At 43.6% G+C, this 27,961-nt stretch overlaps 1 protein-coding gene and 1 pseudogene across 1 annotated transcript; one reads left to right on the top strand and one right to left on the bottom strand.

Moving 5' to 3' along the window:
• The first annotated feature begins 366 nt into the window (after positions 1-366).
• LOC144252123 (large ribosomal subunit protein uL1 pseudogene) lies at positions 367-1,020 on the top strand (annotated as a pseudogene).
• A 9,800-nt stretch (positions 1,021-10,820) lies between these two features.
• LOC144252195 (uncharacterized) lies at positions 10,821-27,914 on the bottom strand. Its single transcript, XM_077794684.1, has 8 exons — positions 27,781-27,914; positions 27,250-27,439; positions 26,578-26,673; positions 25,662-25,834; positions 21,761-21,836; positions 16,180-16,379; positions 12,170-12,522; positions 10,821-10,969 (listed from the first exon to the last, which is right to left on the bottom strand). The coding sequence occupies exons 1-8, from the start codon at positions 27,912-27,914 to the stop codon at positions 10,869-10,871; spliced, it is 1,323 nt and encodes a 440-aa protein (XP_077650810.1). The 3' UTR covers positions 10,821-10,868.
• Positions 27,915-27,961: the final 47 nt, after the last annotated feature.

Below are 27,961 nucleotides of genomic sequence, written 5' to 3'. Positions count from 1 at the left end.
AGACATCTTTGGCTGTCACAGCTGGGGCAGGCGTGGTTGGCATCTAGTGGGCTTTGGCCAGAGATCCTGACCAATATCCTACACTGCACAGGACAGCCCCTAAAAGAAAGGAAGATCCAGCAAATGCTGGAGAAAGCCTGCTCTAGGCAAATACTCAGGGGTCTGGAGCTGTCCTGGGAGAGCCAGAGAGGCAGGAAGCCAGGATGAGACTTATTGAAGTCCTTGCCTTAGGGCGAGACACGCCGGCTTCATTCTTCCCCTTAAATCCAGGATGCTCCACACCAGGCTCTCTCAGCCACCTGTCTCTGTTATTTGCCTTTCAAGTTATCATCAGGTGCTCTTTCTGGTACTGCGGCGCGAGGAACCATGAGCAGCAAAGTCTCTCGCAACACCCTGTACGAGGCGGTGCGGGAAGTCCTGCACGGGAACCAGCGCAAGCTCCGCAAGTTTCTGGAAACGGTGGAGCTGCAGATCAGCTTGAAGAACTATGATCCCCAGAAGGACAAGCGCTTCTCGGGCACCGTCAGGCTTAAGTCCACTCCCCGCCCTAAGTTCTCTGTGTGCGTCCTGGGGGACCAGCAACACTGTGACGAGGCCAAGGCTGTGGATATCCCCCACATGGACATCGAGGCATTGAAGAAGCTCAACAAGAATAAGAAGTTGGTCAAGAAGCTAGCCAAGAAGTATGATGCCTTTTTGGCCTCAGAGTCCTTGATAAAGCAGATTCCACGAATCCTGGGTCCAGGCTTAAATAAGGCTGGCAAATTCCCTTCCCTGCTGACACACAATGAAAACATGGTGGCCAAAGTTGATGAGGTGAAATCCACAATCAAGTTTCAGATGAAGAAGGTGCTATATCTGGCTGTTGCTGTTGGTCATGTGAAGATGACAGATGATGAGCTTGTGTATAACATCCACCTGGCTGTCAACTTCCTGGTGTCATTGCTCAAGAAGAATTGGCAGAATGTCCGGGCTTTATACATCAAGTGCACCATGGGCAAGCCCCAGTGCCTGTATTAAGGCACATCCTAATAAATCCTAGTGCTACCATCCCTTAAAAAAAAAAAAAGTTATCATCAGGTCTTTCTTCCCACATCTACATGTTTTTGGCGGGTACTGGTAATTGAAATCAGGGGCACTCGACCACTGAGCCACATCCCCAGCCCTATTTTGAATTTTATTTAGAGACAGGGTCTCACTGAATTACTTAGTGTCTTGCTTTTGCTGAGGCTGGCTTTGAATCCGCCATCCTCCTGCCTTAGCCTCCCAAGCTGCTGGGATTACTGGCATGCACTACCACACCAGGCTCAAGATGGTTTTAAAATGTGGATGCGGTACAGCAGGAGAAGCAGGGGAAAGCCAGGGTCTTCCTTGTGATACTTTCCATACTCACTGAAGATGGCAATAATCACAGGTAGAGAGAGAGAGTCAGGATTGAAACTAAACAGAACCAGTTAGATCTTGACTGCATGTAGGTAAATCATCTGCTCATCTACCTACATGCTGGGTCTTGGATTAAGGTCTGAGCCAGAGAATGTTGAGTGAGGATGAGGGTGCAGTGCGGGTGAGTGGGCTCACAGTGAGTGTGCCTCACTGGATAGTATGGGCACCATGGTGGATGCATGTGTTCATGGCTGGGTGTGCAAGACCAATCAGTCAAATGAATTTGATTCCCAGAGCCTACACAAGTGCTTTGAAGATAAGTCTTGTTTTGTTTTTCATTCATCTTAGTCTGCATTAGAAATAAACATGCTGGGGGCTGGGGATGTGGCTCAAGTGGTAGCGCGCTCACCTGGCATGCGTGTGGCCCGGGTTCGATCCTCAACACCACATACAAAGATGTTGTGTCCGCCGAAAACTAAAAAATAAACATTAAAAAATAAAAGAAAAGAAATAAACATGCTGGCATTACATAAACACTATATTTTTATTCATTTATTTTTCTTATCTGAGACAGGCAAAACTAAGGTTTTACATGATGTAGTTAAAGGTATAGGCCTAAGTAAGAGTAAATATATTTGTTTATTGGGACTGAAAGTTGTGTATTGCTGTAGGCCAATCTATTCACTATGATTGATCATCTTGTTTGACACTGAGCTTCTTACCAGCCAAGATAAAACAGGAAAGAGGATAAAAGTTACATAACAAAAATGTTCATAGCTGTCTTTGAATAACAAAGTGGACAATTTTCTCAACCATAATTTTACAGCACGTGCAGAACTAACTTCGTCACACAACAAATCTTGATTAAAGCTGAAGTCTAGCATTAAGACACAGTTTAGGGTGACAGTTCTGTGAAGATCCTGAAGGGCCATTGGTTTTAACATTCACTTGGATATGGCATCATAACATCCAGAGGAGTACATATGTCCCTGTTCCTTATGTTCTCTTCCCTAAGTACAATTTCTTTGGCTAGGTTTTTCAGCAGGAGTTCTTTAACAAGTCATCTAAGATAATACTTCCATACAAGGGCCCAGATGCTGGTCTTCGATACCATAAGCAGATGGATAGCTTGAGAGAAGTGCTCATTCATGCTCCATGTTTATATGCACATTTCTTTATTTACTCATTTATTTTTTCCCATTTGTTCTTCTTTCCATCCACCCATTTGTAAAACCCTCTCCTAATTTGGGGAAGCAGAATGAGAGGACATAGTAGTTGACAAATTACTTGTTTAGAAGGGTTTAGATGACTGCTAGTTAGAGTCTTCCATCCTCCATCCCCATAAATGTCAGTGTCCAAACCTGGAGGTGAGTGGACGGGCCTCATTGTTCAGCAGGAAAGGTGTCAGTGACACATGGACAGGTGAGGTGTGGGAAAGAAATCGGAAAGGCCACCTAGGGTGTGCCCAATTAGCTAAATGGGTTTACAAACTGAGAGCCATGCTGAAAAAAAAAGAAAGGTGTATGGAGCCCCTTTCATAAAGGACAACAATCCACCCCATGTTTCATTCTCAGTTACCCATTTGTATTCATGACCATGCCTGTTTGCACAACCAGTAAATGGGCACAAGTCAATTTATTTTTGTTTTTGGCACCATGCTTTTCAGTTGCCAAAATAGTTTTTGATTTGGGGCAAGGGTTGTAACTCAGTGGTAGAGCACTTGCCTGGCATGCTTGAGGCCCTGGGTTTGATCCTCATCACTACATAAAAATAAATAAATTGAATAAAGGTATTGTGTCCAACTACAACTAAAAAATAAATATTTTTTAAAACTATTTTTTTTAGTTGTAGATGGACACAATGTTTTTATTTATTTTTATGTGGTGCTCAGGATTGAACTCAGAGCCTTGCACATGCTAGGTGAGCACTCTACTACTGAGCTACAACCCCAGCGCCCCAGAAATAGTTTTGATTTAAGAAAGTTTGCAAAAATATTAGAGTTCTTGAATACACTCACCTGGTTTTCCTTACTGTTGACAAATTATTATGTCCATTTGTCACAATCATAAACCAACATTGACTTGTTATTATGGACCATAATGCTACTTTACTTACTCCCCAAGTTTTACTTACTACCCTCTCTTCATTCCAGAACACTCCATTCCATTTAGATGACAGGCCTCCTTAGGCTCCTCTATACTGTGCTCAAAACTGTCTTGTTTTTGATGAGCTTGACAGTTTTGAGGTGGTCAGGAAGTCTGTAGAATTTTCTCAACTTGAGATTGTTGGTACTTTTCTCATGGTTAAGCAGGGCTATGGTTTAGGGGTGAGTGCCACAGAGGTAAGGGACCTTTCCGTCCTATCACAAGGGTACCTATGGTCAGTAGGACTTATGGCTGTCGATGTTGACCTTGGTCACCTGGCTGAAGTGGTACTTGTTGAATTTTTCCACTGCAGTCACTCTCCCCCCTTTCCATGCTGTAAATTTTGAAAGGAAGTCGATCTATACCACCCACTTAGACAGTCGTGCTCTGTCTCCTTGAGAATAGAGTGTCTGTATGAATTATTTGGAATTCTTTTGTAGAGGAGAGTTCTGTTCCATCTCATTTATTAATTTATTCAATCATTTGTTTATATCACTATGGACTTGTGATTTTTTATGTCTTTTGTTCTAATAGTAGGTTATTTATTTTATTGCTCAAATTTGTCCACTATTTGATGGCTCCTGTGTCCCCTTGACACATGCTTATTCAGAGAGCACTTCCTTACTCTCTGGCATTACAAGAATGCATTTTTATTTGGTAACCAGATTTAATATAATTGGAGAATTTTTATATAAATATATATACACATATACATGATCTTAATACAAAGAGCAAAATATATAAGTAGAATATATAAATAGAATATTAGCAAATATTCATCAATACTAAAGATTTGCATCTTGAGTTGTTTTGAGTGCAATATCCTATTCACATCTTGCATTCAGCTTGGTTTAGAATTCAAGCGATGATTTTTTTTTGGTTACCTTACATATTATATGTAGAATGAGAGAATCAAATCAATTTAAAAATACACACTTTAAAGAGGAAACTGGGGTGTTATTAGTGATAATTAGGGGATTATTAATTCAATACATTTACATCCTAAAAGAGGCAAGTTTATATTATAAAAGGAGAAAACTTAAGAAGCAAGAGACCTTCAATTTACCTTTTAAAAAATAACTTTATTTTATTTATTTAATTTAATGTGCTGTTGAGAATGGAACCCAGGGCCTCATTCACCTAAGACAGCATTCCACCACTGAGCCACAACCACAGCCTTCAATTTACTTGTTTTTTTTTTGGGGGGGGGGTTGGGTACAGGGGATTGAACTCAGGGTCACTCAACCACTGAGCCACCCCCAGCCCTATTTTGTATTTTATTTAGAGACAGGCTCTCACTGAGTTGCTTAGTGTCTTACTGTTGCTGGGCTGGTTTTGAACTCGTGATCCTCCTGTCTCAGCCTCCCTAGCCACTGGATTATAGGCATGTACCACTATGCCCAGCTTCAATTTACTTTTGAACAAGAATAATCTGTAGATTAAAAAATTCTAGATCTGGGGCTGGGGCTGGGGCTCAGTGGTAATGCACTTGCCTGGCATGTGTGAGGCACTGGGTTTGATTCTCAGCACTGTGTATAAATAAATAAAATAAAGGTATATCAATAACTAAGAAAAGATTTTAAAAGTACTAGATCTACTTTAATAGATAACAAATCCCCTAAATCCTAAGGATTAGAGAAGGAAAAGACATAATACCAACTTTCAGTTCTCTAGTTCCGGAAAAGTAAATTAGGTGAAATGATAGGCAGCTGTCCAAATAGCTATGTGATCAAGGAGTTTTAACTCTCAAATTTCTAATTCTCTTATGTGTATTTATATTAGTTGGATGTGCTTTTACTTGTTCAAATTTATCCTGTAGTTAAGAAATTGGCAGCAATCCAAACTTAAAACCATTGCACAGCAGCTATTTGTGACTATACCCTTGACTGTTACTCCAGTACCTTTCCCCACTGGAGTTCAGGGTGCTAGACAGTGACAGTTTCTCATGAAACAAGAATAGCAAAACTTCAGCAGATGAGAAGACAGAATCGCCAGCAGCTCTGGGATGTAAACCCAAGTTCCTGCTTTCTATTTCTTTGCTCTGTTTTTCAGAACTACATAAGAAAAAGTGGTATTAGAATATTCCTACATTTTAGACAAAACCTCTTTGAATTCTTACTACTAGATTCTACTTGAAGAAATGGGAGAAAGAGTAAGAGGAGACAAAACACATTACACTTGTAGACTTCACTACCATAGTTGGCAGCTACTTTTTTCCTAAACTAAAAATCTGATTAGATCCAATCTAGGAACTAAGAGATCAAAATAGATAGGACAGCTTCTTTAAAAAAATCCCAGTTTTCTCAACCAAGTAGAACCCATGGGTAGATGTTAAATTATTAAAACAACCTATGAGCTTAGAAAATTGAAAGTAACTTCTTTATTAAGAAAATAAAGACATGTTGCTTAGGGTAAGGAGCAAAAATGACCAGTTATTAGGATAGTGAGTAAAAAAAGATGTCTTATGTATCTGTATGTCTATCACAGACAAACGACTATTTCTCTTCTCTCTCAGAAAATGTATAGTTTTAACATTAAAAACAAAAATTGAGCTTTTTAAATAGAAAATCAAATCCTATCAGAAGAATTACATGAAGTCAGTCATTTTTTAAACTTTTTTTTAGTTGTAGGTGGACCCGAGACCTTTATTTATTTATTTTTATTTGGTGCTGAGGATTGCACCCAGTGCCTCACATGTGCCAGGTGAGCGCTGTTCCACTGAGCCACAACCTCAGCCTGAAGTCAGCCATTTTTTTAGATGCTGATTTAGGATCCCCACCATAATATTTGATGATCAACAAGGCCACATGTCTGCTAAGGACATCATAAAAAGATGACTAAAGAGTGCCTGAGCTCACAGTCCAGGAATTATTGGAAGGAAAGAGTGACAGATTACAAGAGGAAGGAGCATGAACCAACACAAATGAGAAGTCAGGATTTCATTGTAGGAAAAGGTGAAAAGAGGATCAATGCTTCTGAAAGAGAAATAAAGGTAGGTTTCTGAGCAACAGGGGAGTGAGAGTGCTCAGTTTTGTTAGGTCTGGAAGCCATCTCTACCTGGAGCTTCCCAGCGGAAGCCAGGGCACTGACAATGGGACATCTAAAAATAAGCCATGATCACCACAAAGAGAATGACGGCCAGCATGAACCTGTCCACAGTCACTGCCGAAGCTGCGGAATAACTCTTCTCCATCACCCTTGTCTTCATGGGCTTCCTGATATGGTAATCTGTGGAAAGGATGGTTTTTCGAGCCCCATCCCACTTTCTAGGGCCCTGTAGATGAAACTGGGCTGGAGTACAAGGTCCCAAAAGTAACTGTAATGCTAGCTTGGAGTCAGTGAAGGCCAGAGACAGTAGACTAGGCCTGACTCCCACCAAATCAGCAATCTCTTCCATGCTATCAATGTAGTCTCCCTGAATGGTATGGCGTTGGCTTTCCATGTACCTAAATCAGAGAAGACAGAAGCCATGGCCTATCAAAAAGGCGATTAACTAGTCAATCAATCAACATACATATTGTATTGATTTTATACTGGGCACATTGTACTGATTTAAAAAAATTTGTTTTACTTGTTGATGAACCTTTATTCATTTATTTATATGTGGTGCTGAGATTTGAACCCAGTGCCTCATACATGCTTGGCAAGTGCTGTACCACTGAGCCACAGCCTCAGCTTGTATTGATTTTAAATTAGGCTACAAACTGTAGTAAATAGTGAAAAAAGATATTTGTCACCATTCTTAGAGATCTGATAATACACCAGAAGAGATAAGATTGTTGTATACATAACAGAACATACAAGGGTTTTGCTAAATATTGTGGGTTTGACTGTTAAATAGAAATTTTAAAAAGGGTAGTTAAAAAAGGGCTACAGGGCTGGGGATGTGGTTCAAGCAGTAGCACACTCGCCTGGCATGTGTGTGGCCCGGGTTTGATCCTCAGCACCACATACAAACAAAGATGTTGTGTCTGCCGAAAACTAAAAAAAATAAATAAATATTTTCAAAAAATTCTTAAAAAAAAGAGGGCTATAATAGGTCATTGAAGATTTGAAAGATATAGATGAGAAAACAGCCAGGTGAAGGAATAAAGCAGGAATGGGCATAAACGTCTGTGGTTGTTGCCTAAGTCAGCAGAAAACAAGAATGGACCACAGCACTCCAGACACAGAGGACTCTGACGAGAAGGAGGGAGTTCACCCCAAATCCTCAAGCATGGGGTTCTCTATTTTGTGAGGCCAGGGTGGTGAGATGGGTAGGGGTTGTCCACAGATCAGGGCTTCCCAGCGAAAATGTTAATTTGGATCCTGAAAGGACCAGGGAGGGTGACTTATCTCACAAGAAGAAGTGGCCCTCCCAGTGGAGCCAGATGGAGTGATGGTACCAAGTGCAGATTTGGAGAGATAAAAAGACTTCTTAGTGAAAAAATAGTTGACAGTAAAATATGTGGAAGAAGTGTGACTAGGAGACTTTCACTTTTTATTTTCTATAATGAAAAGAAAGAAAAATGGAACACAAAGCAAATAAGAGGAAAGTCTTTAAGCTAATTGAGGAATCAAAAAACCAAGACAGGAAACAAGGATTAGAAAATGAATTTTTGGTAGAATTCTTGAGGTGGAATTCTGGAGGAACTGATAGGTGGTCAAGTAGTACCTTATCAAAATGGATCTGGAATTTTGAGGAGATGAAATAGGAAAGAACCTGAGAGCTCTCCTTCCTGGAGATTATATTAACTCGGGCGTCAGCACATGTGCATTTACATATCTTATAATAGTAGGTCAAGTATTGGAGTTTTCATGAGGTTTCATAGCCTGTGGGATGGTTAAGAGGATTAAATAGACCCCATGCCCATGAAATGCTGAATGTGAGCAAACTGTCAACCCTCAGGAAAGTTCAGACTATGTCCTGGGGGACTACTCACAATCAGAAGGTGGTTGGACAAGCTTAAGTGAAAAGAAAGAGAGCAGGAAAGTCCAAATAAGAGAGTTTGGTGCCAGAAAAGAAGGGAAAGAAAGCCTTCAGGAAGGGAAGATGCTTAGAAGTGCCAGCTCAGGAGTGAGAGCAAGGCACTCTTTGAACACTCTTTCAACACTCTTTGAACATGGACAAAATGCCCCAAGTAGAAAATTCTACACATGACCTCATGATAGGTCATATCAAAACACAGGCACAATTTTATTGTATAAAATTACCCTCTGGCTGTATTGTGTAAGGTGTATATAAAAACTAAGTGAATTTCCTTTTTAGACTTGGGTTTCATCTCCAAGATAGGTCATTATGTATATGCAGATATTCCAAAAATCTGAAAATATATTAAGTTCAAAATACCTCTAGTCCTAAGGAATATTCACCGGTATCAGTACATGTAGTTTATTCTGTTTTGTCTTTGGAACATATTTACTGTACTCTGCCTTCCAACAAATACCTGCCTCCTCCCTAACATAGTCTTTGAATTGGTAAATTAAATTTGGACACAAGGAAATGACAAATGGCCTTAAAAGCAAATGAAAAGTGAGGTACAAGGTCAAAAGGCAAGTCAGGTGTAGTGATGCATGCCTGTAATTCCAGCACTTGGGAGGCTGAAATTGGAGGATAACGTGGATCTAAAAGTTCAATCAGCTTGAGTGATATAGTAAAACCCCAACTCAAAAAAGGGAGGGGTCTAGAGGAACACCTGCACAGGTATCTTAATAACAAAGGTATTTTATACAAGAGAGAATAAAGGAAGTAAACATAAACTCTAATCACATTTTATGCTAAAATCCTATGGAAAATAACCTTCACCTTATAACCTCTTTTATTTGATAAGAGTTTTGTGTGTCTGTGTGTGCGGGGGAGGTAAGGCCAAAGGAACTCATATACCCAATCTTGACAAATAAAATTTAAGTATTAATATAAAACAGTTTCTGTACTATGATTTAAAACCAAGGACATGACTAGACAAAGGCAGAATCACATTTAAGTCCATATAAACAACTCTAGCTCAAACAATTAGCCTTTTGCCCAGATATATAGCCTTATGCCCAACCAGATATGTAGGCACTGTGCCATGTACAAAATTGAGCCACAATCCTAAAATGTTACTCTATAAAATTCTGGAATATAGAATTTCAGAATGGGAATGTGTCTTAGTACAATCCTTCTCTTTACAATACAATATCAAGTGGTCATCTAATTCTTCCTTAAAAGTATCTGGCCTTGCAGCTATTATGAAGACAAGCACAATAAGTGTTGGCAAGGATGTGGGAGAAAAGGCACACTCACACACTGCTGGTGGACTGCAAATTGGTGCAGCCAGTATATAAAGCAGTATGAAATTCCTTGGAAAACTTGGAATGGAACCACCATTTGAACCAGCTATCCCACTCCTCATTTTATACTCAAAGGACTTAAAAACAGCATACTACAGGGACATAACCACATCGATGTTTATAGCAGCACAATTCACAATAGCTAAACTGTGGAGCCAACCTAGAAGACCTTCAGTGAATGAATGGATTAAAAAATGTGGCACATACACACAATGGAATATTACTCAGAAATAAAAGAGAATAAAATTATGGCATTTGCAGGTAAATGGATGCAATTGGAGAAGATAATGCTAAGTGAAGTTAGCCAATCCCAAAAACACAAATGCCAAATGTTTTCTCTGATATAATGAGGCTGATTCATAGTGGGGTAGGGAGAGGGAGCATGGGAGGAACAGACAAACTTTAGACAGGGCAGAGGGATGGGAGGGGAAGGGAGGGGACAGGGGATTAGCAAGGACAGTGGAATGTGATAGACATCATTATCCAAAGTACATGTATGAAGACATGAATTGCTGTGAACATACTTTATATACAGAGATATGAAATATTGTTCTATATGTGTAATAAGAATTGTGATGCATTCCGCTGTCATGTATTTTAAAAGAAAAAAAGATCTCTGGCCTTAGAGATCTCACTACCTGCTAAGGAGATGATATAACTGACTGATGTGGTTGTTGGAACATTATTTTTTGAACTGACCCCCAAATATACTTCTATGCAACTTTTATCATTGGAACTAGTTCTTCCTTCTGGAGCCACACAACTAAGTTAAAATGTGAAAAGCACCTGTCATGACTACTTTAAGTCTTCTCATTATCAGGCTGACCAGCACGGGGTCCTACTATAACAGGTGTCATGTTCTCTGCCATTCTGGTGGCCCTTTTCTGTGCACACCTGATACGCCTCTGAAACACAGAAGTCAGAAATTCAACACTCAGAGCCTACTATGTTTTTTTAATGTGTTTTCTTAATTTATGGGAATTATGACTTACAAATCAACAAGGAAGCATGGGAATGTTTCCTTTGAAATTAATCACAGGTCTTTAGGATGCTCAAGAAGTACATTTGAAAGCTGATTTCCAATGACTTCTTACAGGGTACAGCCACCAGTCTGCAGTTATTAGCTGAAACTGTATGGAGGAGGAGGAGGCGGAGGTCTATTTCTTGGTGGTTAGAGGCAGTCAGTTCATGAACTATTAAATTTGATGGGCAGATACAGATATTTACAACATTCTGTGATGAAGTTCTCTTTGAATTTATTAGATTTCAGTGTTACCTTGTTTAGACACATATTGTATCAGATTTCTTATCTCCCTCCTTCAAATCATGCTCCCTTTATATGGACCAAAAAAAAAAGTCTTGTCTTTTTTTTTTTTTTAATGTTAAGCTGATATTATGCAACCTTCAAGATTTCATTCCTTGGTTCTAGTTTGACTCTTTGCTCTAGTAAGTAAGTCTAATTCTTATCCCATATGTATCCCTTCAAATATTTGAAGGGAACTCTTAGATCTCCCCCAGATCTTAACTTCTTTAGCCTAAACTTCTCCAGTAACTTCATTTGTATTTCAAATGATATGTTTTCACGTTCCTTAAACCATTTTCTCTCTCCTTTTTCAGTGAATTCCAGGTTAACTCTATAATGTCTTTAGGTGGTAGTCTGACCATTTAGAGAACTGTCACGAGGTTCTGAGATGGTGCTGGATTGAATGAAGCCTTTTGGAACCCTCCTCACCCGCTGGCTCCTACTGAGCCTACTATCCCAAAGCTCAAAGTTGTTTTCCCTCAGGTGCTCCTGGTCAAAACTCTAAGGGGGGACATGCAGGGACGCAGAATAGTAGGGATGTGAGGATTTGAAAGTTGAATATTTTATATTCTGGATTATCTCCTACCAGGTGTTAACTTATTGTATGAATTAAGTCGCACCATTTCTATATTTGACATTCTCTGTAATGAAAGATGAAATTCTTTTACTTCACAAATACATACCAGTTGCCTAAAATTCAGATGAGTGGATTGTAATCTGAAGTACACACTGGAATCTTCTGGGGAACAATTTTGTGCCTGCCCCTCCCAGATTTACTGAATAAGTATCACCATGAATGAGATCAAAGCATGCCTAAACTGGGAAATACCCAGGTGATTCTAAGGTATGTCCATGGTTATATTACTACTTAGATTCACTTAAAAATAAGTTTTCTGGTACTAAGTTTGTGCCAGATATTATGCAACCCTCAAGATTTTGGTCAAACATACTGCTATTTAAAAGCAAGCACAGAAACATAGTCAAACATCACCAAGTAATTAAGGAGTGAATTTTTATTGTCACTTACCTTTAAATACTTGAGAGGCCCAGCGTCTTTGGAGCTCTGCAATCGGCATAATGGCTCCTAAGGGCTGAATCAAGCCTCTGATTGCAAGAGTTGGCTTTTCTAGGTTGGGAGGGAAGACCTTTTTATATAGGGATATCATATTTTTGACCACTTTGATAGAATCTTCCAGAAAAGGAAAGGCAAAGCTGTAGCCTGTGGCAAAGATAACAGCATCAATGTCATCCTCCCTAGAGCCATCCTCAAATATGGCAGCTGTCTCTGAGAATTCCTTCACGTTTCCCTTCACCTTCACCAAACCAGAGATTATGCGATTGGGCAGATCGTCATTTACTGTTGGATGCTGGCTCAGAGCTCTGTGAGTGGCCATGAAGATTAAGAGAAGGAGAAATGAGAGGGACCGAGAGAGGCAAAGAAGGGGAGAGAGAAATAAACCCTGTAAGTAAATTTTTACTTTGGTGGAGGTGGTTAGACAATAATATGTCAACGGTGTCCCCTCGGTTTACCCATGAAATTTGGAAAGTCCCACTTTACACCAGTTTTACTTTATATCAGCTTTTCAGGGCTCAAGGCTGAATGGGCTGGATCCTGCAAGTCACTGAAGGGGAAGGTATTGGAGAAGTGAAGGATAAGAGTTTTTTGGAGGAGTGCATATGTGGTTGTTCATGTGATAGTAATGCTCCGTGGTGTCACAAGGCCACAGGACAGTCGTTCCTGTCCACATATCAATCAGTCTGACAAAACTTGACTATTAATGTCCTGATCCATTTCTAATTCCAAAGAGGTAGACTTAGACTTTCATTTTCCAAACTGTGGAATAAATTACACATGTACAGCAAGTTAGAGTTCAAATTACATTTCCATGCATTAAGTTATTTGGCAGTCACATAATCTCTATGAAGGGTAGGTGTCATTATCCAGGTTGTATAGATGAAGAAACTGAGGTCTAGAGAAGATAAGTGACTTGACCAATGTTCTACAGCCTAGGATTTTAGAATTTCTGTAAAAATAGTTTTCTATACTCTCTTGGGATACTTTGGACCTAGAGACGGCATGGAATAAGGGTATCAAAATAAATAAGTCAGGTTTCCAGTATCTTGGGTCTGTAAAAACAAGTCTTGATTCCTGAACCTTGGGTCAGCAGGCTCCGAGACCCCTCTCCCCACATCTTCCTGGCCTAGCCTCAGGAGTGTCATGTGTCTTACGACTACACCCAACTACACCCGAGCTGTGGAAGTCAATTTGCTTGGATTTGAACCTTCAGGAAGACGGTATTCTGCATTCCAGCCGCATGGCTTCATCTTTCTCTCTAACCTACTGCTTTTCACTAGCGCGCCTCCATCCACACAGTTGCCTAAGCCACAGAATTGTCTCCTGTCTGCTCACCAAGCCTGTGTTCTTCCTCTCTTAAAAAAGAAGTCTGCCTAGAATAGTTTTGTCTACTGTCTCACCTGAACAACACAGTTGTCTTTAGGGCTCCCCCATCTCCCCTCTATACCATTTGCCTTACAATAAGAAGGGCAAATAAACATGATTTTAGGATCCTTGATTTAGAAAAGAAAAAAAAAAGTTATAAAGAATATTGTTGGGTCAGTTGCAGTGACACATGCCTGGTCATTCTAAAATAGAATTATTATAGACTTATTATTACACCACTCGCTTGCTTAAATTTAACAAGTCATTCACTTGAATGGATTTGCTGTCTTCATTCCAAACTTTTTGGTTTTCCCCCTGCCAGGGCTGAGGGCCGAACTCAGGGCCTCGTGCATTCTAGGCAAGCACTCTGCCACCGAGCTAAATCCTCAGCCCCCTATACTTTTTATTTAGCAGAGCATACAAAAGGTTTCATGCCTGATAGACCTAGAGATGTATTCAACTACTCTTCTAGCTTTGCCATATAGTCTAGCTATACCAGGCTATATGCAGGTCTTGGGGCATAATGTGCCTTTTGCTATTCTAACATATTACAATTAGAATGCTACATGCTGACCCGATTTGCCTACCTTTTATTATTCAATAAAACCTCAATTTGTTTTGCAACTACAAAACATATTCATGCTTAAATAATTCAATGAAAAGTTGTTGGGGAACACGGTGTCCAGGTACCATCCCACTAATTAATTTCAAGGGGAAAACTATCTTTGTACTGGAGAAACCTGGTACATGCCACTTTTTACCCACAATCAAATTTAGCATCATTAATATGAAATAAACTGACATCATGTGGGTCCTGATGGGATTCTCCAAGAAGATAACATCCCTTAATGTAGTATATATGCCAAGATACAATGCAACTCAAAATTTAGAGATAGTCTACAAAAACCATGCCTTAGAAAGAAGAAAGAGGAGGAGGAAGAGGAAATAGGGAGAGGAGAGGAGGAGGAAGAAAGGAGGAGAAAGAGGAGAAGGAGAATAAAAGTCCATGTTTAAAAAAAATGAATGGCCAGGCATGGTGGTGCATGTCTATAATCCCAGTGACTCTAGAGGCTGAGGCAGAAGGGCCACAAGTTAGAGGACGCCTCAGCAACTTACTGAGACCTGTCTCAAAAAAATTAAAAGAATTAGGGATGTAGCTGAATAGTAAAGCACTCCTGGGTTCAATTCCTAGTATGCAAAAAAAAAAAAAGGGAATAGAGAATTAGTATTTCAGATTAAAAAAGACATGACAACTAATGAAATGATGTGATTAACATTTTTTAGAATAGAAAAAAACTTATTATAAAGAAGACTATTAGGTTGGTTGCAGTGATGTACACCTGTAATCCCTTGGGAGGCTGAGACAGGAGGATTTCAAGATCTAGGCCAGCCTCAGCAATTTAGCAAGGCCCTAGGCAACTTAGTGAGACCCTGTATCAAAATAATAATAATAATAATAATAATAATAATAATAAAAAGGGCTGGGAAAAACTCAGTGATAAAGTGACCCTGGGTTCAATTAAAAATTAAAAAAGAAAATATTATTGGGATATATGTAGAAATTTGAATATGCCAACATTTTAGAAAATTATTTTATCAATGTTAAATTTCCCAAATGTGATCATTGTATTATGGCATGTAGGGGAATACCCTTTTCTTGGGTATGTTTTAATGATTTTTACTTACTTTCAGAAAAAAAGATATGTCCTTAAGTATGTGTATATACTACATATTGTTTGGATCTATCTTCCATGAGGGAAGAGATAAAAAGCAAATATAGCAAACTCAATGACAGGTGAATCTAGGTAAAAGATATGACTTTTCTGTAGATGTGAACATTTTCAAAAATAAAAGGCTGGAGAGAAAAGTCACATAGAGTCAGTACACAGGAGGCTTTCACATGCCCTCCTCTGTACGAGAGCCCACCCTCTTCTCCCACTACATCTGTGCATCTCTCTGTCATGTTCTCTTGTCTGTCTTCTCATTTGTATATTAACGTAAGACCATTTCTGAAGTCTTCCATCTGTTACTTATGTTGATCTTGGGCAAATGACTTAGTTTCTCTAAGTTTTGATTTTTTATGTCTGTAAAATGGATATAAAAATGGCATCAACCCATAGGGCTGTTTGGAGGATTAAATGAGATTACACACACACACACACACACACACACACACACACACACACTCATTACTGTGCTTAACTTTAAAATGTCTTTGAAAAAGGCAAGGTATTATTTTTATTATTATGTCTTTCTCTCTGTATTTTATGCCCAACATAATGCCTTGCTCACAACAAACAGGTGCCCTATGTTTGTTGACTGACTGAATGAGGCACTGCCCTCTACTACCTTTTTATTGTTGTTGGGCACCATATAAAAAAAACTGATACCCCACAGAATAAGGAAATGGCTAATGCCAATGAGAATGAGTCACACAATCTTTAGACCAGCAGGTCTTGGTCTTCTGTGGTTGATAAGGTAAAGTGACATTCCAGATTCTCTGGTTTCCTTAATGTCTGGGTGGAGGTAGCTGTCAGCCTGAGTGAACAGTCCTTGGGCCTTGGCCTTAATCACCCCATTCCCATCTGAGCACATACCTGTGTTGAGGCTTCAGGCCAAACATTTCATGATCAAATCTTTGATTCAGACATTTTTCCAAATATGCATTTGTAAATGCTTGACCACATATCTTTGATAAACGATGCTGAAGTCGAGAAAGGTGTGCCACATCAAAAGGATATCCATGGTCCGCTACGCGATTCAGGATCCACGCGCCTCTCCTGGTGCTGAGGAACACCTAAGGCGTGGGAAACATGGTTTCCTGTTGTCATTCTGGCTCACACTCGGAAGCACGCTCACTTTCTTCACCATTAAGTTCATACTCACTAGTGTGGCACTTTAGTTCTGTACAATCTTTTTAAAATTTTCCTTCCCCAACGCTGTCCTAGAACATGCCCTGTTGCTGTCCAGCACTGCACTTCTGTTCACAGCCAATGCGCCCATTCGTGTGTAAGATCCAGATCAAGTCCGGGTCCTCCATGAGAACCACACAGGAAACACTGACCTTTCAGGTTGGTAATGCTCTCTTCTTCTGAACTTCACTAGCACTTACCACCTATGGACTCATTAAAAATCATGGAATAGGGACTGGGCTTGTGGCTCAGTGGCAGAGCACTTGTCTGGCATGTGTGAGGCACTGGGTTTGATTCTCTGCATCACATACAAATAAAGTAAATGTCCATTGACAACTAAAAAATATAAAAAAAAAGTCATTCAACAGACCGGGTGCGGCGGCGTACACCTTCAATCCCAGTGGCTCAGGAGGCTGAGGCAGGAGGATGGTGAGTTCAAAGGTAGCCTCAGCAACTTAGCAAGGCCCTAAGCAACTCAGCAAGACCCTGTCTCTAAATAAAATAATAAAAGCTGGGGGGCTGGGTTGTAGCTCAGTGGTATAGCAATTGCCTTGCACATGTGAGGTACTGGGTTTGATCCTCAGCACCACATAAAAATAAATAAAGTAAAAAGATATTGTGTCCATCTTTAAAAAAAAAAAGCGGGGGGTGCTGGGGATGTGGCTCAGTGGTTAAGTGCCCCAGGGTTTGTGACAGTCAAGCCCAAGTGGCTCCAGTTTGTAAAACCACCATGCCAAGTAGAAAGCTCATGCCTGGCACAAGATGTTCTTTTCCTTTTGCTATAGAAATCCTTAAGAACATGGAACTACCTAATGGGGCTTTGCTTCTGTAACTAGGGTGGCCTGACTGCACTCTCCCACTTCTGTAACCTGGCTGGCTTTCATTGGCTGGATCCCCAAACATCCCTGGTGCGGTTTTCAGGCTTATAAGGAGTGCCCCTACAATTGTCTGGGGCTGATCAGGGGAACAGCTTTATGTTTGGTCATTTGCCACTGGTGTGCTTCAATAAAGGCTTGATTCAATTATATATGAGTGGTCTGGGTCAATTTATGAATCCCCGGGACAGTGTTTTAACTGTAACAAGTTCAATCCCCAGTACCCTCACCCCAAAAAATCATGTAATGATAAAACTGAAAACAACTGGAGATCATTTAACCCAAAACTCCAGTCTTTTTGTCTTTGACATTGTTGCATTATTATGAACTATGATTTACCATTTATATCATTTATATGATGTGAAACTTTCTGTGCTCATAATCTGTCTCTCCAGTTGTGTCCAATGGTGTGCTCCACAGTGGGAGGGTTAGCCTGCACCTCTCTCAGTCTCCCCAGCACATCATCATTCCTTTCCTTTACTGAGACTTATGACGTGTAATTCCGTATACTAAGTCCTTTGTATTCTTTTTTCTGAGGAGCTGGGGATCAAACTCAGGCCGAATGCATGCTTAGCAAAGGCACTACCACCGAGCTACATCCTTAGCCCTTTTTTTTTAAAAAAAATCTTATTTTACTTTGATATAGGGTCTCTCTAAGTTGTTCAGGTTGGCGTCAAATTTGCAAACCTCCTGCCTTAGCTTCCTGAGTAGCTGAAATTACAGGCATGATACACTGACTAACCATTTTACAATGTTAACACAACAACCCCTTGAGGAAGCCAATATCATCCTCATTTTATGGGTGAGGGACATCAGGAAGATGAAAAATTTGCCGAAGATCATATAGCTATTAACAGGCAAACTGACGTTTCAATGCACATCTGACCAATTATAAATCCTGTTAAGAGATGTTCTATTGATTATTGAATAGGAGAAAATAAAGATTGCTAGTAGAACTACAGGAGATTGTTCAGTACTTCTTTGTTCTTTCCTGGCTAAATGTACATATTCAGAATGGATTAAGGCTGATATTCAGTTACCTGGCAGAGGTATCAGGACATTTTCAACTTTACACAACCCTGGAAGAAGTTTCTGGTAAATAAGTTTTTACGGTAAATAAGTATATTGTTTCATAGTCTTTATCTAAGCTCTCATGTAAAAAGACGCCTGTCTACAAAGTGTGATTCTTTACTTCACACATATATCCTCATAGAGAGGAACCTTCAGCACTATCAGAGTTAGGTGCTTTTACCTGTCACAGTGAAACTACCTACATGGTCTTGGGATCCACATGATTAAGGTGAAGCTTATAGCCTTGATTAAAAGGTTCCCTATCGATGAGATAGTTACAACACATCTATCCCAAGACCGCTGTGATGATTTTTATAGAAAAGTGTGGCATACCATTAACACTGAATAAATGCTTAATGGCTGTCATATTTATTTTAGCTTTTCCATCGATGCCTCACACATACTAGGCAAGCACTCTACCACTTATTTTAAGCAAACAATATATTTATAAATCTGGCTTATAAGAAAAACATAAGAAAAATGGTTAGTCAATATAATCGTGTATGAAATCAACCTGACAAGAAAGGGATGCTTTCACAAAATCATCCTACCACAAGGGTCATACCAAAATTTCCTTATGCACTGAGATCAATAGATCCACTTGCAAATTTTGACTCCCAAATTTTCTCTTTAATACGTAAAGCAAAAAGCTAGAACTCAGCAATTAAATCTCTTCAGTTTGCATTAGTGCTGTGAGGGTCACCCCCCTATGCAGATGTGATTTTGCTGTTTTCCCAGGGCTTTCTCACAAACATGGCTGCCTTATCTCCACACCCTGAATATTTTGTTCCTGTCAGTGTTGCATTCTCATCAATGGCATGACAAGTTTTTTTTTTTTTTTTTTTTTTTTTTTTTTAAGATGGACACAACACAATGCCTTTATTTATTTATTTATTTTTTTAATGTGGTGCTGAGAATCGAACCCTGGTCCTGCCGGTGCAAAGCGGGCGCTCTACCTCTGAGACACAATCCTAGCCCCACATGACAAGTTTTAATCCTTATCTTTTTTGTGCAATCAAAAATTTAATAAGAGGGATGTGGATGTTGCTTTGTGGAACAGTGCTTGCCTGGCATGCATGAAACCGTGGGTTCAATCCCTGCTTAAAAAAGAAAAATTACTAGCAAAAATACTATTTTTTTAAAATGTGTACTGTAGATGGATCCTAGCGGTGCTTTACCACTGAGCCACATCCCCAGCTCTTTTTATTTATAATTTATTTATTTATTTATTAAAATAAATGATACAGGCTTTGTGCCACCTGAGTTTTTTTTTTAATATTTATTTTTTAGTTTTTCGGCGGACACAACATCTCTGTTTGTATGTGGTGCTGAGGATAGAACCTGGGCCGCACCCATGCCAGGGGAGTGCGCTACCGCTTGAGCCACATCCCCAGCCCTCTTTTTATTTTTTATTTTGAGACAGGGTCTCACTAACTTGCCCAGGCTGGCCTTGAACCTGCTATCCTCCTGGCTCAGCCTCCCAAATTGCTGGGATGATAGGCTTGTGCCACTGTGCCAGACCAGCAAACTACTCTTTTTACTATTTTTTACTATTTACTTATTTTAACTAGATTAACTTCTTGCTTCATGAAGCCCCATAGTATGGAAGAAAACTAAGTCCAGTATTTAAAATAGTTTCACTTGATTCTAGATGTAAAGATAATTTAAAATTAAAAAGAATTTCTGAAAAATCAGTCTGTTTTGAATCATAAAAAATTGAACACATGTATATGGAACACATTTAAATGAGCATGTAAATAATTAAATTATTATTAAGTTTATTTTTTTTTTTTATTTTGGGTACTAGGGATTGAACTCAGGGGCACTCGACCACTGAGCCACATCCCCAGTCCTGTTTTGTATTTTATTAGAGACAGGGTCTTACTGAGTTGTTTAGTGCTAAATTGCTGAGGCTGGCTTTGAACTTGCATTCTTCCAGAATGCTAGGCAAGCATTCTAGAACTGAGCCACACCCCGGGTCCACCTCCCTGTCTGTACCTGTGTTTTGGGGACTGTGATTGGCCCTCTCCCAGCCCATTTCTTGAGGAGAATTCCCATTTTAAGCTGCCCTCCTTTGTGAATGGTGGTCAGAGGATAGGGGAAAATTTTTTATTTCTCACTTATTTCTCGATTTCTCTTTTTCTTTCTTTTTTTGGTGATTCTGGGGGTTGAATCCAGCACCTTCAGCATGCTAGGCAAGTGCTCTACCACTGAGCTGCACCCCGTTCCCTGTGGTACCTTGGTTTATAAAAGAATGAAATTTCGGTATTGCCAAATGTGTTTATCTTCTAATCTTTTTGTGGTTTTTAAAAGGTGGCTTTGCTGGTATGAGGTTGTGGCTCAGTGGTACAGCGCTTGCCTAGCTCATGTGAGGCTCTGGGTTCCATCCTCAGCACCACATGAAAGAAATAAAGGGGAACTGGTGTTGTGGCTCAGGGGTGGAGCACTCGCCTAGCATGTGCAAGGCCCGGGTTCAATTCTCAGCACCATATAAAAATTAAAAAAAATTAAAAATAAAGGTATTTTAATTAAAAAAAGAAAAAGAAATACAGGTATTGTGTGTCCAATTACAGTAAAAATAAATGCTAAAAAAAGGTGGCTTTGCTAATCCAAAGTTATAAACAGATTGTTATATTTTATCTAATACATTTATAATTTTAGTCTGTTTAGGTTTCTAATGCATAGAGAACTTACTGATGTACACAGTAGGAAGGAATTCCATCTAAATTCAGTTTTTCTCAAATGGATCCCCCAACACCATTTATTAAATGGTTCATTTCTCCACTCACGAAGTGCTTCCTCTATCTTCCACTAATTCCTATATATGTGCAGGGTTGTCTCTGGCTTCTGTTCTATTCCAGTTTGGTACCTGTTCCTAACCTACAGCAGCTCTCATTTACCATTGCTTTATAAATATTTACATATGGAATATAGCTCCTTCGTTGTTTCAATTTTTTTTTTCAGAATTGTCCTGATTGTGCTTTTTCCCTTTCATGTGAAGCAGCTCGGCAAATTCTATGCAAAATGATCTTGGGGTTTTGGCTGAGAGTATGTTGAAATCACACATTAATTTGGGGAGAGCTGGCATTGAATGTTACACTGGACTTTTCCGCCCACCGGCAGGGTGCTCAAGGGCATTCTCTGACGGTATTTGGTAAAGTTTCTCAGTTTTCTCTTCTGAGATTTTTCAAGTTCTGGTTGGGCTCTTCAGTGGGCCAAACTCTTTACAAGTTTAAAGTCTGTCCTAACCCCCTGCTCCCTCACCCTTTCAGAGGCCTCTGCAGGCCCTTCTGCTTACACGATTGTTACAGATTGCTTACTTTTTCCAGCTGTTCCCAAGTTACATCCTGTGTGTTTCCACATGTGTCGGGTGAAGTCTGAAGGGCCAGGCTGGGGTTTCAAGTCCTGTTTGGGGGGAGAACAAGGTTGGGTGAGGGTCTAGGAAGATGGGGACGGCAAGGGGCACTGGGACCCCAGCAGGGGGAGGAAGGAGCCTGTCCTTAGTCCCTGGGAGGTGGCCTGTCTGGAGGGAGGGCATCTGCAGGCCCAGGGCTGGGGGAAGGGTGGCTAAAAGCTCCCTTCTTGGGAAAAGGGTGGGCAGCAGCCAGCTCCTCCATCCTGTGCCTTCATGAGTGTGTGTGTGTGTGTGTGTGTACGCACATGCGTGTTCTGCACACGTGGCATCCCTGGGGCATTCTGTTTCTAGCGGCTTCTCACATTTTCCAAGTGGGCGGCCTGGGTTCAGAACCCAGCTCAGCCACTTCCTGCCCTGCAACCCAGTGTCCCCGAATGACACCTCCTCTGAGCATCAGGGCTGAGAAATTCTCTGTCCCACAGACTGTGAGCTCCAGGGGAGGCGGGTGAGAACTCTTGCACATGGCTGCACTCCAATAGGCATGTGACTCATGGCAGGTCTAAACAGAATTCACGCATCCATCCTGCTGGGGAGGGGTGTGCCCTCTGTGCAGAGAACATTCCAGCCTGAAGGACAAAAGGGACCCAGAGCCTCAGTAGGAAAGGGCTTGGCCTGTTTGGGCTCCAGAAAGAAGCTGGAGGCCTGGGGTGTGGCTCAGTGGGGCACTTGCAGCCTGAGGCCTGGTTAATCCCGGCACTGCCCCAGACAAAACAGGACACAACAGGGTCAAACACAAGAGGTGGGAGCCAGTGACAGAGAGGGACCTGCTCTTTTAACAGGCTGCTCTCCTGAGGACAAGAGGTGGAGGGGAGGGGGCTCTCCCAGCTGCCCTGAAGAGAGACACTGGGGCCTATGGGCCTCGCAGGCCCCTTCGCACCTCATGGGGACAATCTGAGCTCAAAGCATATCACTGTCTCTGGCATCCTCACTGTCGCCCATACCTGATGGTTACCAAGACAGAAGAAGAGAGAGTACATTGTAGGTCTTATAGACAGAGAAACAGAGAAATGACCTACTCCTTTTAAAGACAGGTAGAGTCAGGCTGGGCTTGGTGACCCACACCCCAGAGACTTGGGAGGCCAACACCTCAATTGTCGTGTAGGCCATCGTGTTTGTGGTACCTAGTTACAACAGTCCTAGTAAACTAATACCCTCTGGAAGGAGAGGAAAGCCTGTGTGAGCACCCCCATGCAGACCTGAAGCTTCCTAGAGGAGGTGATGGTGAGTGGAGCACTGAAAGATGGTAGGAGTTCACCAGGTGGGGAAGTCAGAACATTCTAGGCAGCAGGAAGAACGCATGTAAAAGCCAGGGGAGGCTGTTTTTCGGACCTCTTTGAATTTCCTGCCTGCCCTGCCCAAGCATCGGAGATCCAGAAACTCTTTTGCTCTGAGATAATGGAAAGATGACGTTGACCAGGGAGCCCCTTGGGCCCAGGCCATGAGATGCATCATTCTCACGGGTAGTGGGTGCACACAAGCCTGTCCATGAAGCCCGGCTGGCTGGGGTGCCGGCAGGAGGAAGCTCCAGCTGTTCCTCAGGGTCCAAAGCCTCTTCCTAGTGAGGCTAGGGTGGGCCGCTCTGGGCTGGCTGGGGCTTTCTTGTGGTTCCAAAGGATGCACAGCACCCTGGAAGGACACTCAGACACAAGTGGCTCTCGATACAAGTACTTTATTTTAATTACAATAGTGCCACACAAAACTACAGTAGCACGAAACATAATACAAAAAATAGATTCCCACCTCCAAACCCCACATCCATGTGCCCACATAGAAGCAAGCCCGAGGCTCCCCTGGTCTTGGGAGTGCAGCTGCCCATCTCCCCTTGGCCTTGACACTGTGGAGGGGCAATGGGAGTGGGGACGCTGCCTCTGCGTGGGCCTGGACTTCTCCCCCTGTCCCGCACATCCTGACTGGGAGTGCCATCTCCATTCCCTCTGGCTAGACTCCAGGCCAAGACACTTGTGTCTGGCTGGTAGTGCTGACAGTTTCCTGGACCACCCTTCCCTGGGGAAGGCAGGAGGGTGGGGCAGCGGAGGCACAGGGATGGAAAAGGCCCAACTCCCAGGTGGCTGGCTCTAGCTCCTTCCCTGGTTCCTTCTTCTCTTTCTCCCAAAGAGCTCCCAGGCCTTGAACTTGTTTGTGAGGAACAGGGGCCTCACCTGGAGCCCACTCACAAGCCTCCTGCTGACCCAAGCTGTCTGTGCCTCTTGGACAAGGCTTCCTAGGTAAGGGGCGCGCCATGGGCAGGGCCTGGTCTCTCACAGGAGCTGCTGTGCAGCTGCAGTTGGTTCCACCTACCTGGTGGAGCCTGAGCATCCACTGTTGGGAGGAGCTGTGGCCTCTAGGAAGGGGTGACCTTCTTGCTCTCTTGACTCCACGGGCCAGACTGCGCTGAGGAACCCTTCCCTTAGCCTCCTGTCTAAGGAGGGGAGCCTGTCCAGCTGCAGGGGCCGTCCTGATCTAAACCAGTGGGCCTTGATGGCTGGAGCCCAGGGCGAGGGCAGCAGCATCTACCTTCTACTACCCAGAGCACAGCCCTGCAGGCCAGAGCTCCTGGGGGCTGAGACGTGGCCCTGTGAGCATCAGGAGTGGGAGTATGGCCTTGGGTTCCAATCAGGGCACTTGGGGGCTCCACTGAGGAGGCCAGGGGCCACTGGGGCAGGGGTCATCTCCTCAGCACGGCCCAGGCCGCAGCCTCAGATAAGGCACTAGAGAACTGGTCTGGAAGCTGACCAGGCTGGGGGCTGAGGACGGAGCTCAGGGGAGGATCTGGACCCTTCTGCAGACAAGAACGACAGTCTCTTTCTTCCTTCCCTTGGGGGACAGAGATCCTGCATGGCAGAGCCCAGAATGGCTGGGGTGGGGAGTTGCTACAGAGAAGCAACAGGTCCCGCGGGGTGACCCGAAGAGGAAGGGCCAAAAGAGAAGGTCTACGGGCAGCTGCATGCATCTGGTGCTGGAGGGCCCTGTGCTCCAGATCCAGGGCGCTTGGGTGCCCTCAGAATATGCTGGGGACCCTGACCTGGCTTCATCTGCCATAGCCATCAGTCCTCTGCTGTGACTGTGGGGATGAGATCTTCCTTGCTGGGGTTTCCATGGTTGAACTCTGGGGGCAGGGGCAGCAAGCTGAGAGCAGCAGGCCATGAACTGGGCCTCTGCCTGGCTCCCACATTTCCTGTCTGTGGGTGGCCATGCAGTAGTCACCACAGTCAGAGGATTTGCTTAGTGGCCTGGCGCAGGTGTGTGTGTGTCCCTGCCTCAGCCCAGCCTTGCAGTGAGGGGGTAAATCAGTGGGGTTTCCTTGTCCACATGTTATTTAGGAAAAAAGAAGAAAACGTAATAAATATAACAATCCTTCCCACAAAAAAAAAGTGTTTTAAATGCATTTTTCCCTGAAGATTTCCAGTGTATTCCACAATGTTTAAAAAATAGTTTCCCCCAAAAATATATCTTAAAGCATTTGACACGGTGGTAATTGTGGTCTATGTGGTGCTGGATGTGGGCGAGGGGGCTGTGTCCCCCGGCCCTTGTCGCTGTGGGGCCCAGGCCTGGTGAGCCACCAGCCTGATACCCGAATGCCCGCTGGAGCTGGTGCACGCTGGGATGCCGGTCTGCACAGGGGAGCAACTCGGGTATGTGGAGGACCCCCACCTGGCCCAGTGCCGGCTGCAAACCCTCCAGTTCGGGGAAGGGGCCCTGGGCAGCCAAGGGGCTGGAAGGAGGGGCGGACTCGGCAGCCTCCCCTCGGGGCTCGTCCTCAGCCCCTTCCTCTCCTCCGTCTTGGCTCTCTGTGCTCTGCCCTTTACCAGATTTCACATTTGTGACGAGGGTTCATGGGTGACCCAAGGGGGCAGTGGAAGTGTTCTGAGAACTCTTTGGAATTGGAGAGGGAGCCGATGACCCTGAAGCGGGAGGGGCTGTGGGGGTCGGTGATGAGGCCTTCGTGGGAGCTCTCGGGCATACGGACAGAGTACCAGACCTTTGAGGGAACAAGGGGGTGAAGCTGGGGTCACTGTGCAGGGGTGGAATGAGCCCTCGCCTGGTGCTCACACCCCAAGGAGTCAGGAAGGCCCGTGGGTGGGTCGGAGGGGAGGCTGGTGTGCGCCTGTGCCCCTCTCTGACGCAGGTGTCACCGAGCTGTGTCTCTTCAGCCAGAGCCGGGTCTCTGTCTGATGCCAACGTACCAGGCTGGGATTCTGCCCAAACTCTACTTTACAAATCTTGGATTTAGTCCAGATCTCATCTTTACTGGGCAGGACACTCTCTCGTGAAGCAGCTCTGGGAATCAACTGAAGGCCAACTCAAGTGCCGACCTGGTGGGTCTTGATTTCTTTCTCCCCCGGTTCTGGGGACTGAACCCAGGGCTGCTCTCTCACTGAGCTACATCCCAACCCTTTTCATTTTCTATTTTGAGACAGGGTCTTGCTAAGTTGCTGAGGCTGACCTCGAACTTGTGATCCTCCTGTCTCAGCTTCCCAAGGAGCTGGGATTACAGGCGTGCATTACCATGTCTGGCTATGTTAAGAAGTTTCTAGAACCCCAGAACCAGGAGGGGCCTACTCCACCACATACAGGATACTAGTATTCTTTCTTGGCCCTTTCTTGAATCTCTCTAATGACAGGAAGCTCACCTCCTCACAGGGTAATGACCTGAAGATGGTCTGATGAGTTAGGGAGCTGGTGATCGGAGGGGACCTGTACCTGTTCCCCTAAAGAACTCACCTGTGCAAACCCCAGGAAGAAGAGCTGGTCATTGGTGAGACCCAGCGTGGGCAAGGTCTGCTCCTCCCCATTCTTCTTTACCCAGTTCTGGTAAGCCTGGGAGGAGAGAAGGCCAGAGGTTGAGGGCAGCCAAGACATAGGGGCGAGGTGCTAGTGTGCAGGCCGGGGCTGGTTTCTGGGGTCTGGGCCTCGGCTCAGCCTGGAGGATCCCTCTTCTTTCTCTGCTCCCTCCCTAAAGGGGAGTGCAATCAACCCCAAGGCCTAAAACGCCATACAATGCCAATGGCTCTCCAATGTGCACTTTGGCGCCAGCCTCTTCCCTGATCTGGATATTCAACTGCCTTAGCTGGACACCCAAGGTCACATCCAACTCAGCATGGCACAGAGGAATAAGTCACACACACACGTACCCTCACCAAACCTGCCACCATACGATGGCACCACCATCTTCCTAGTTACTCAGGCTCAAATCCCAGAGTGCCCCCCAACTCTTCCAGCCAAGCCAAACACCCCAAATCTGACCCTCCTCACCCTTCCCTCTGTTCCACACGGCCTCTTGCCTGGGTAACCACACAACAGCTTCCAACGGGTCGCCCTGACTCAGAGGAACGGAGGACACAAGCCTGGTCCCCTCCTCATGTGGCAAACTGTCTAGGGCGGGTGTTGGCAGACCTCCTCTGTGAGGGCCGGAGTAGATGTTCCAGCTTTGGGGCTACCGGTCCCTGTTGAACTATCCTCCTCTGTATTCAGAGTGCAAAAGTAGCCACAGGCAACCTGTGGACACAGTGTGGCCAGGTCCCCCAAACCTACAGGGACAGGCTGGGGCTGGATTTGCCCACGGGCTGTGGGCTTGCAGACCTGCCTTAAAGAAGGATTTAGATAATGTCTCCTGTTTGACCCTGTAGTGGCTCCCACTGTCACCAGAATAGAACCAAGCTCCTTTCTCAGTGACAGAGGCCCTTGCTTCCCACTCCTTCCACCACCCCCTGCCCCTGGCCCTTTTTCCTTGGTGAGTTGCCAGGCTGCCTCTCGGGCCGGGACCTGTGTCTGAGTCACTTGCTTTCACCTCTGGCCACCTGAGGGTGTAGGTCAGGGGCTCAGAGCCAAGCCAATGAGCTCAGATGGTAGCCACTTACTCTAGACTAGGATCAGAACCCAGAACTGGCTCTGTGCTCAGTGTCCTCCTGGGCCCTGCTGCCCTACCTGGCAGTGGGTTCCCCCTCAAAGGTAAGAAGGGGCCGGCTCTGCAGGTGGACCCCACCCTGGCTCTCTCCCGGGTCTCTCAGGCAGGTGGTCTCTGAGAACAGGGCCTTGGGCACCCGGCTCAGGCTCTGCATCCACAGTCAGTGCTCATATCCTCCCCACCCCCACCGACAGATGAGGA

This window comes from Urocitellus parryii, unplaced genomic scaffold (assembly GCF_045843805.1).
Source record: "Urocitellus parryii isolate mUroPar1 unplaced genomic scaffold, mUroPar1.hap1 Scaffold_37, whole genome shotgun sequence".
Lineage (NCBI taxonomy): Eukaryota > Metazoa > Chordata > Mammalia > Rodentia > Sciuridae > Urocitellus > Urocitellus parryii.
The sequence above is the reverse complement of the archived record's forward strand: the minus strand, read 5'-3'. Positions and strand labels throughout refer to the sequence as shown.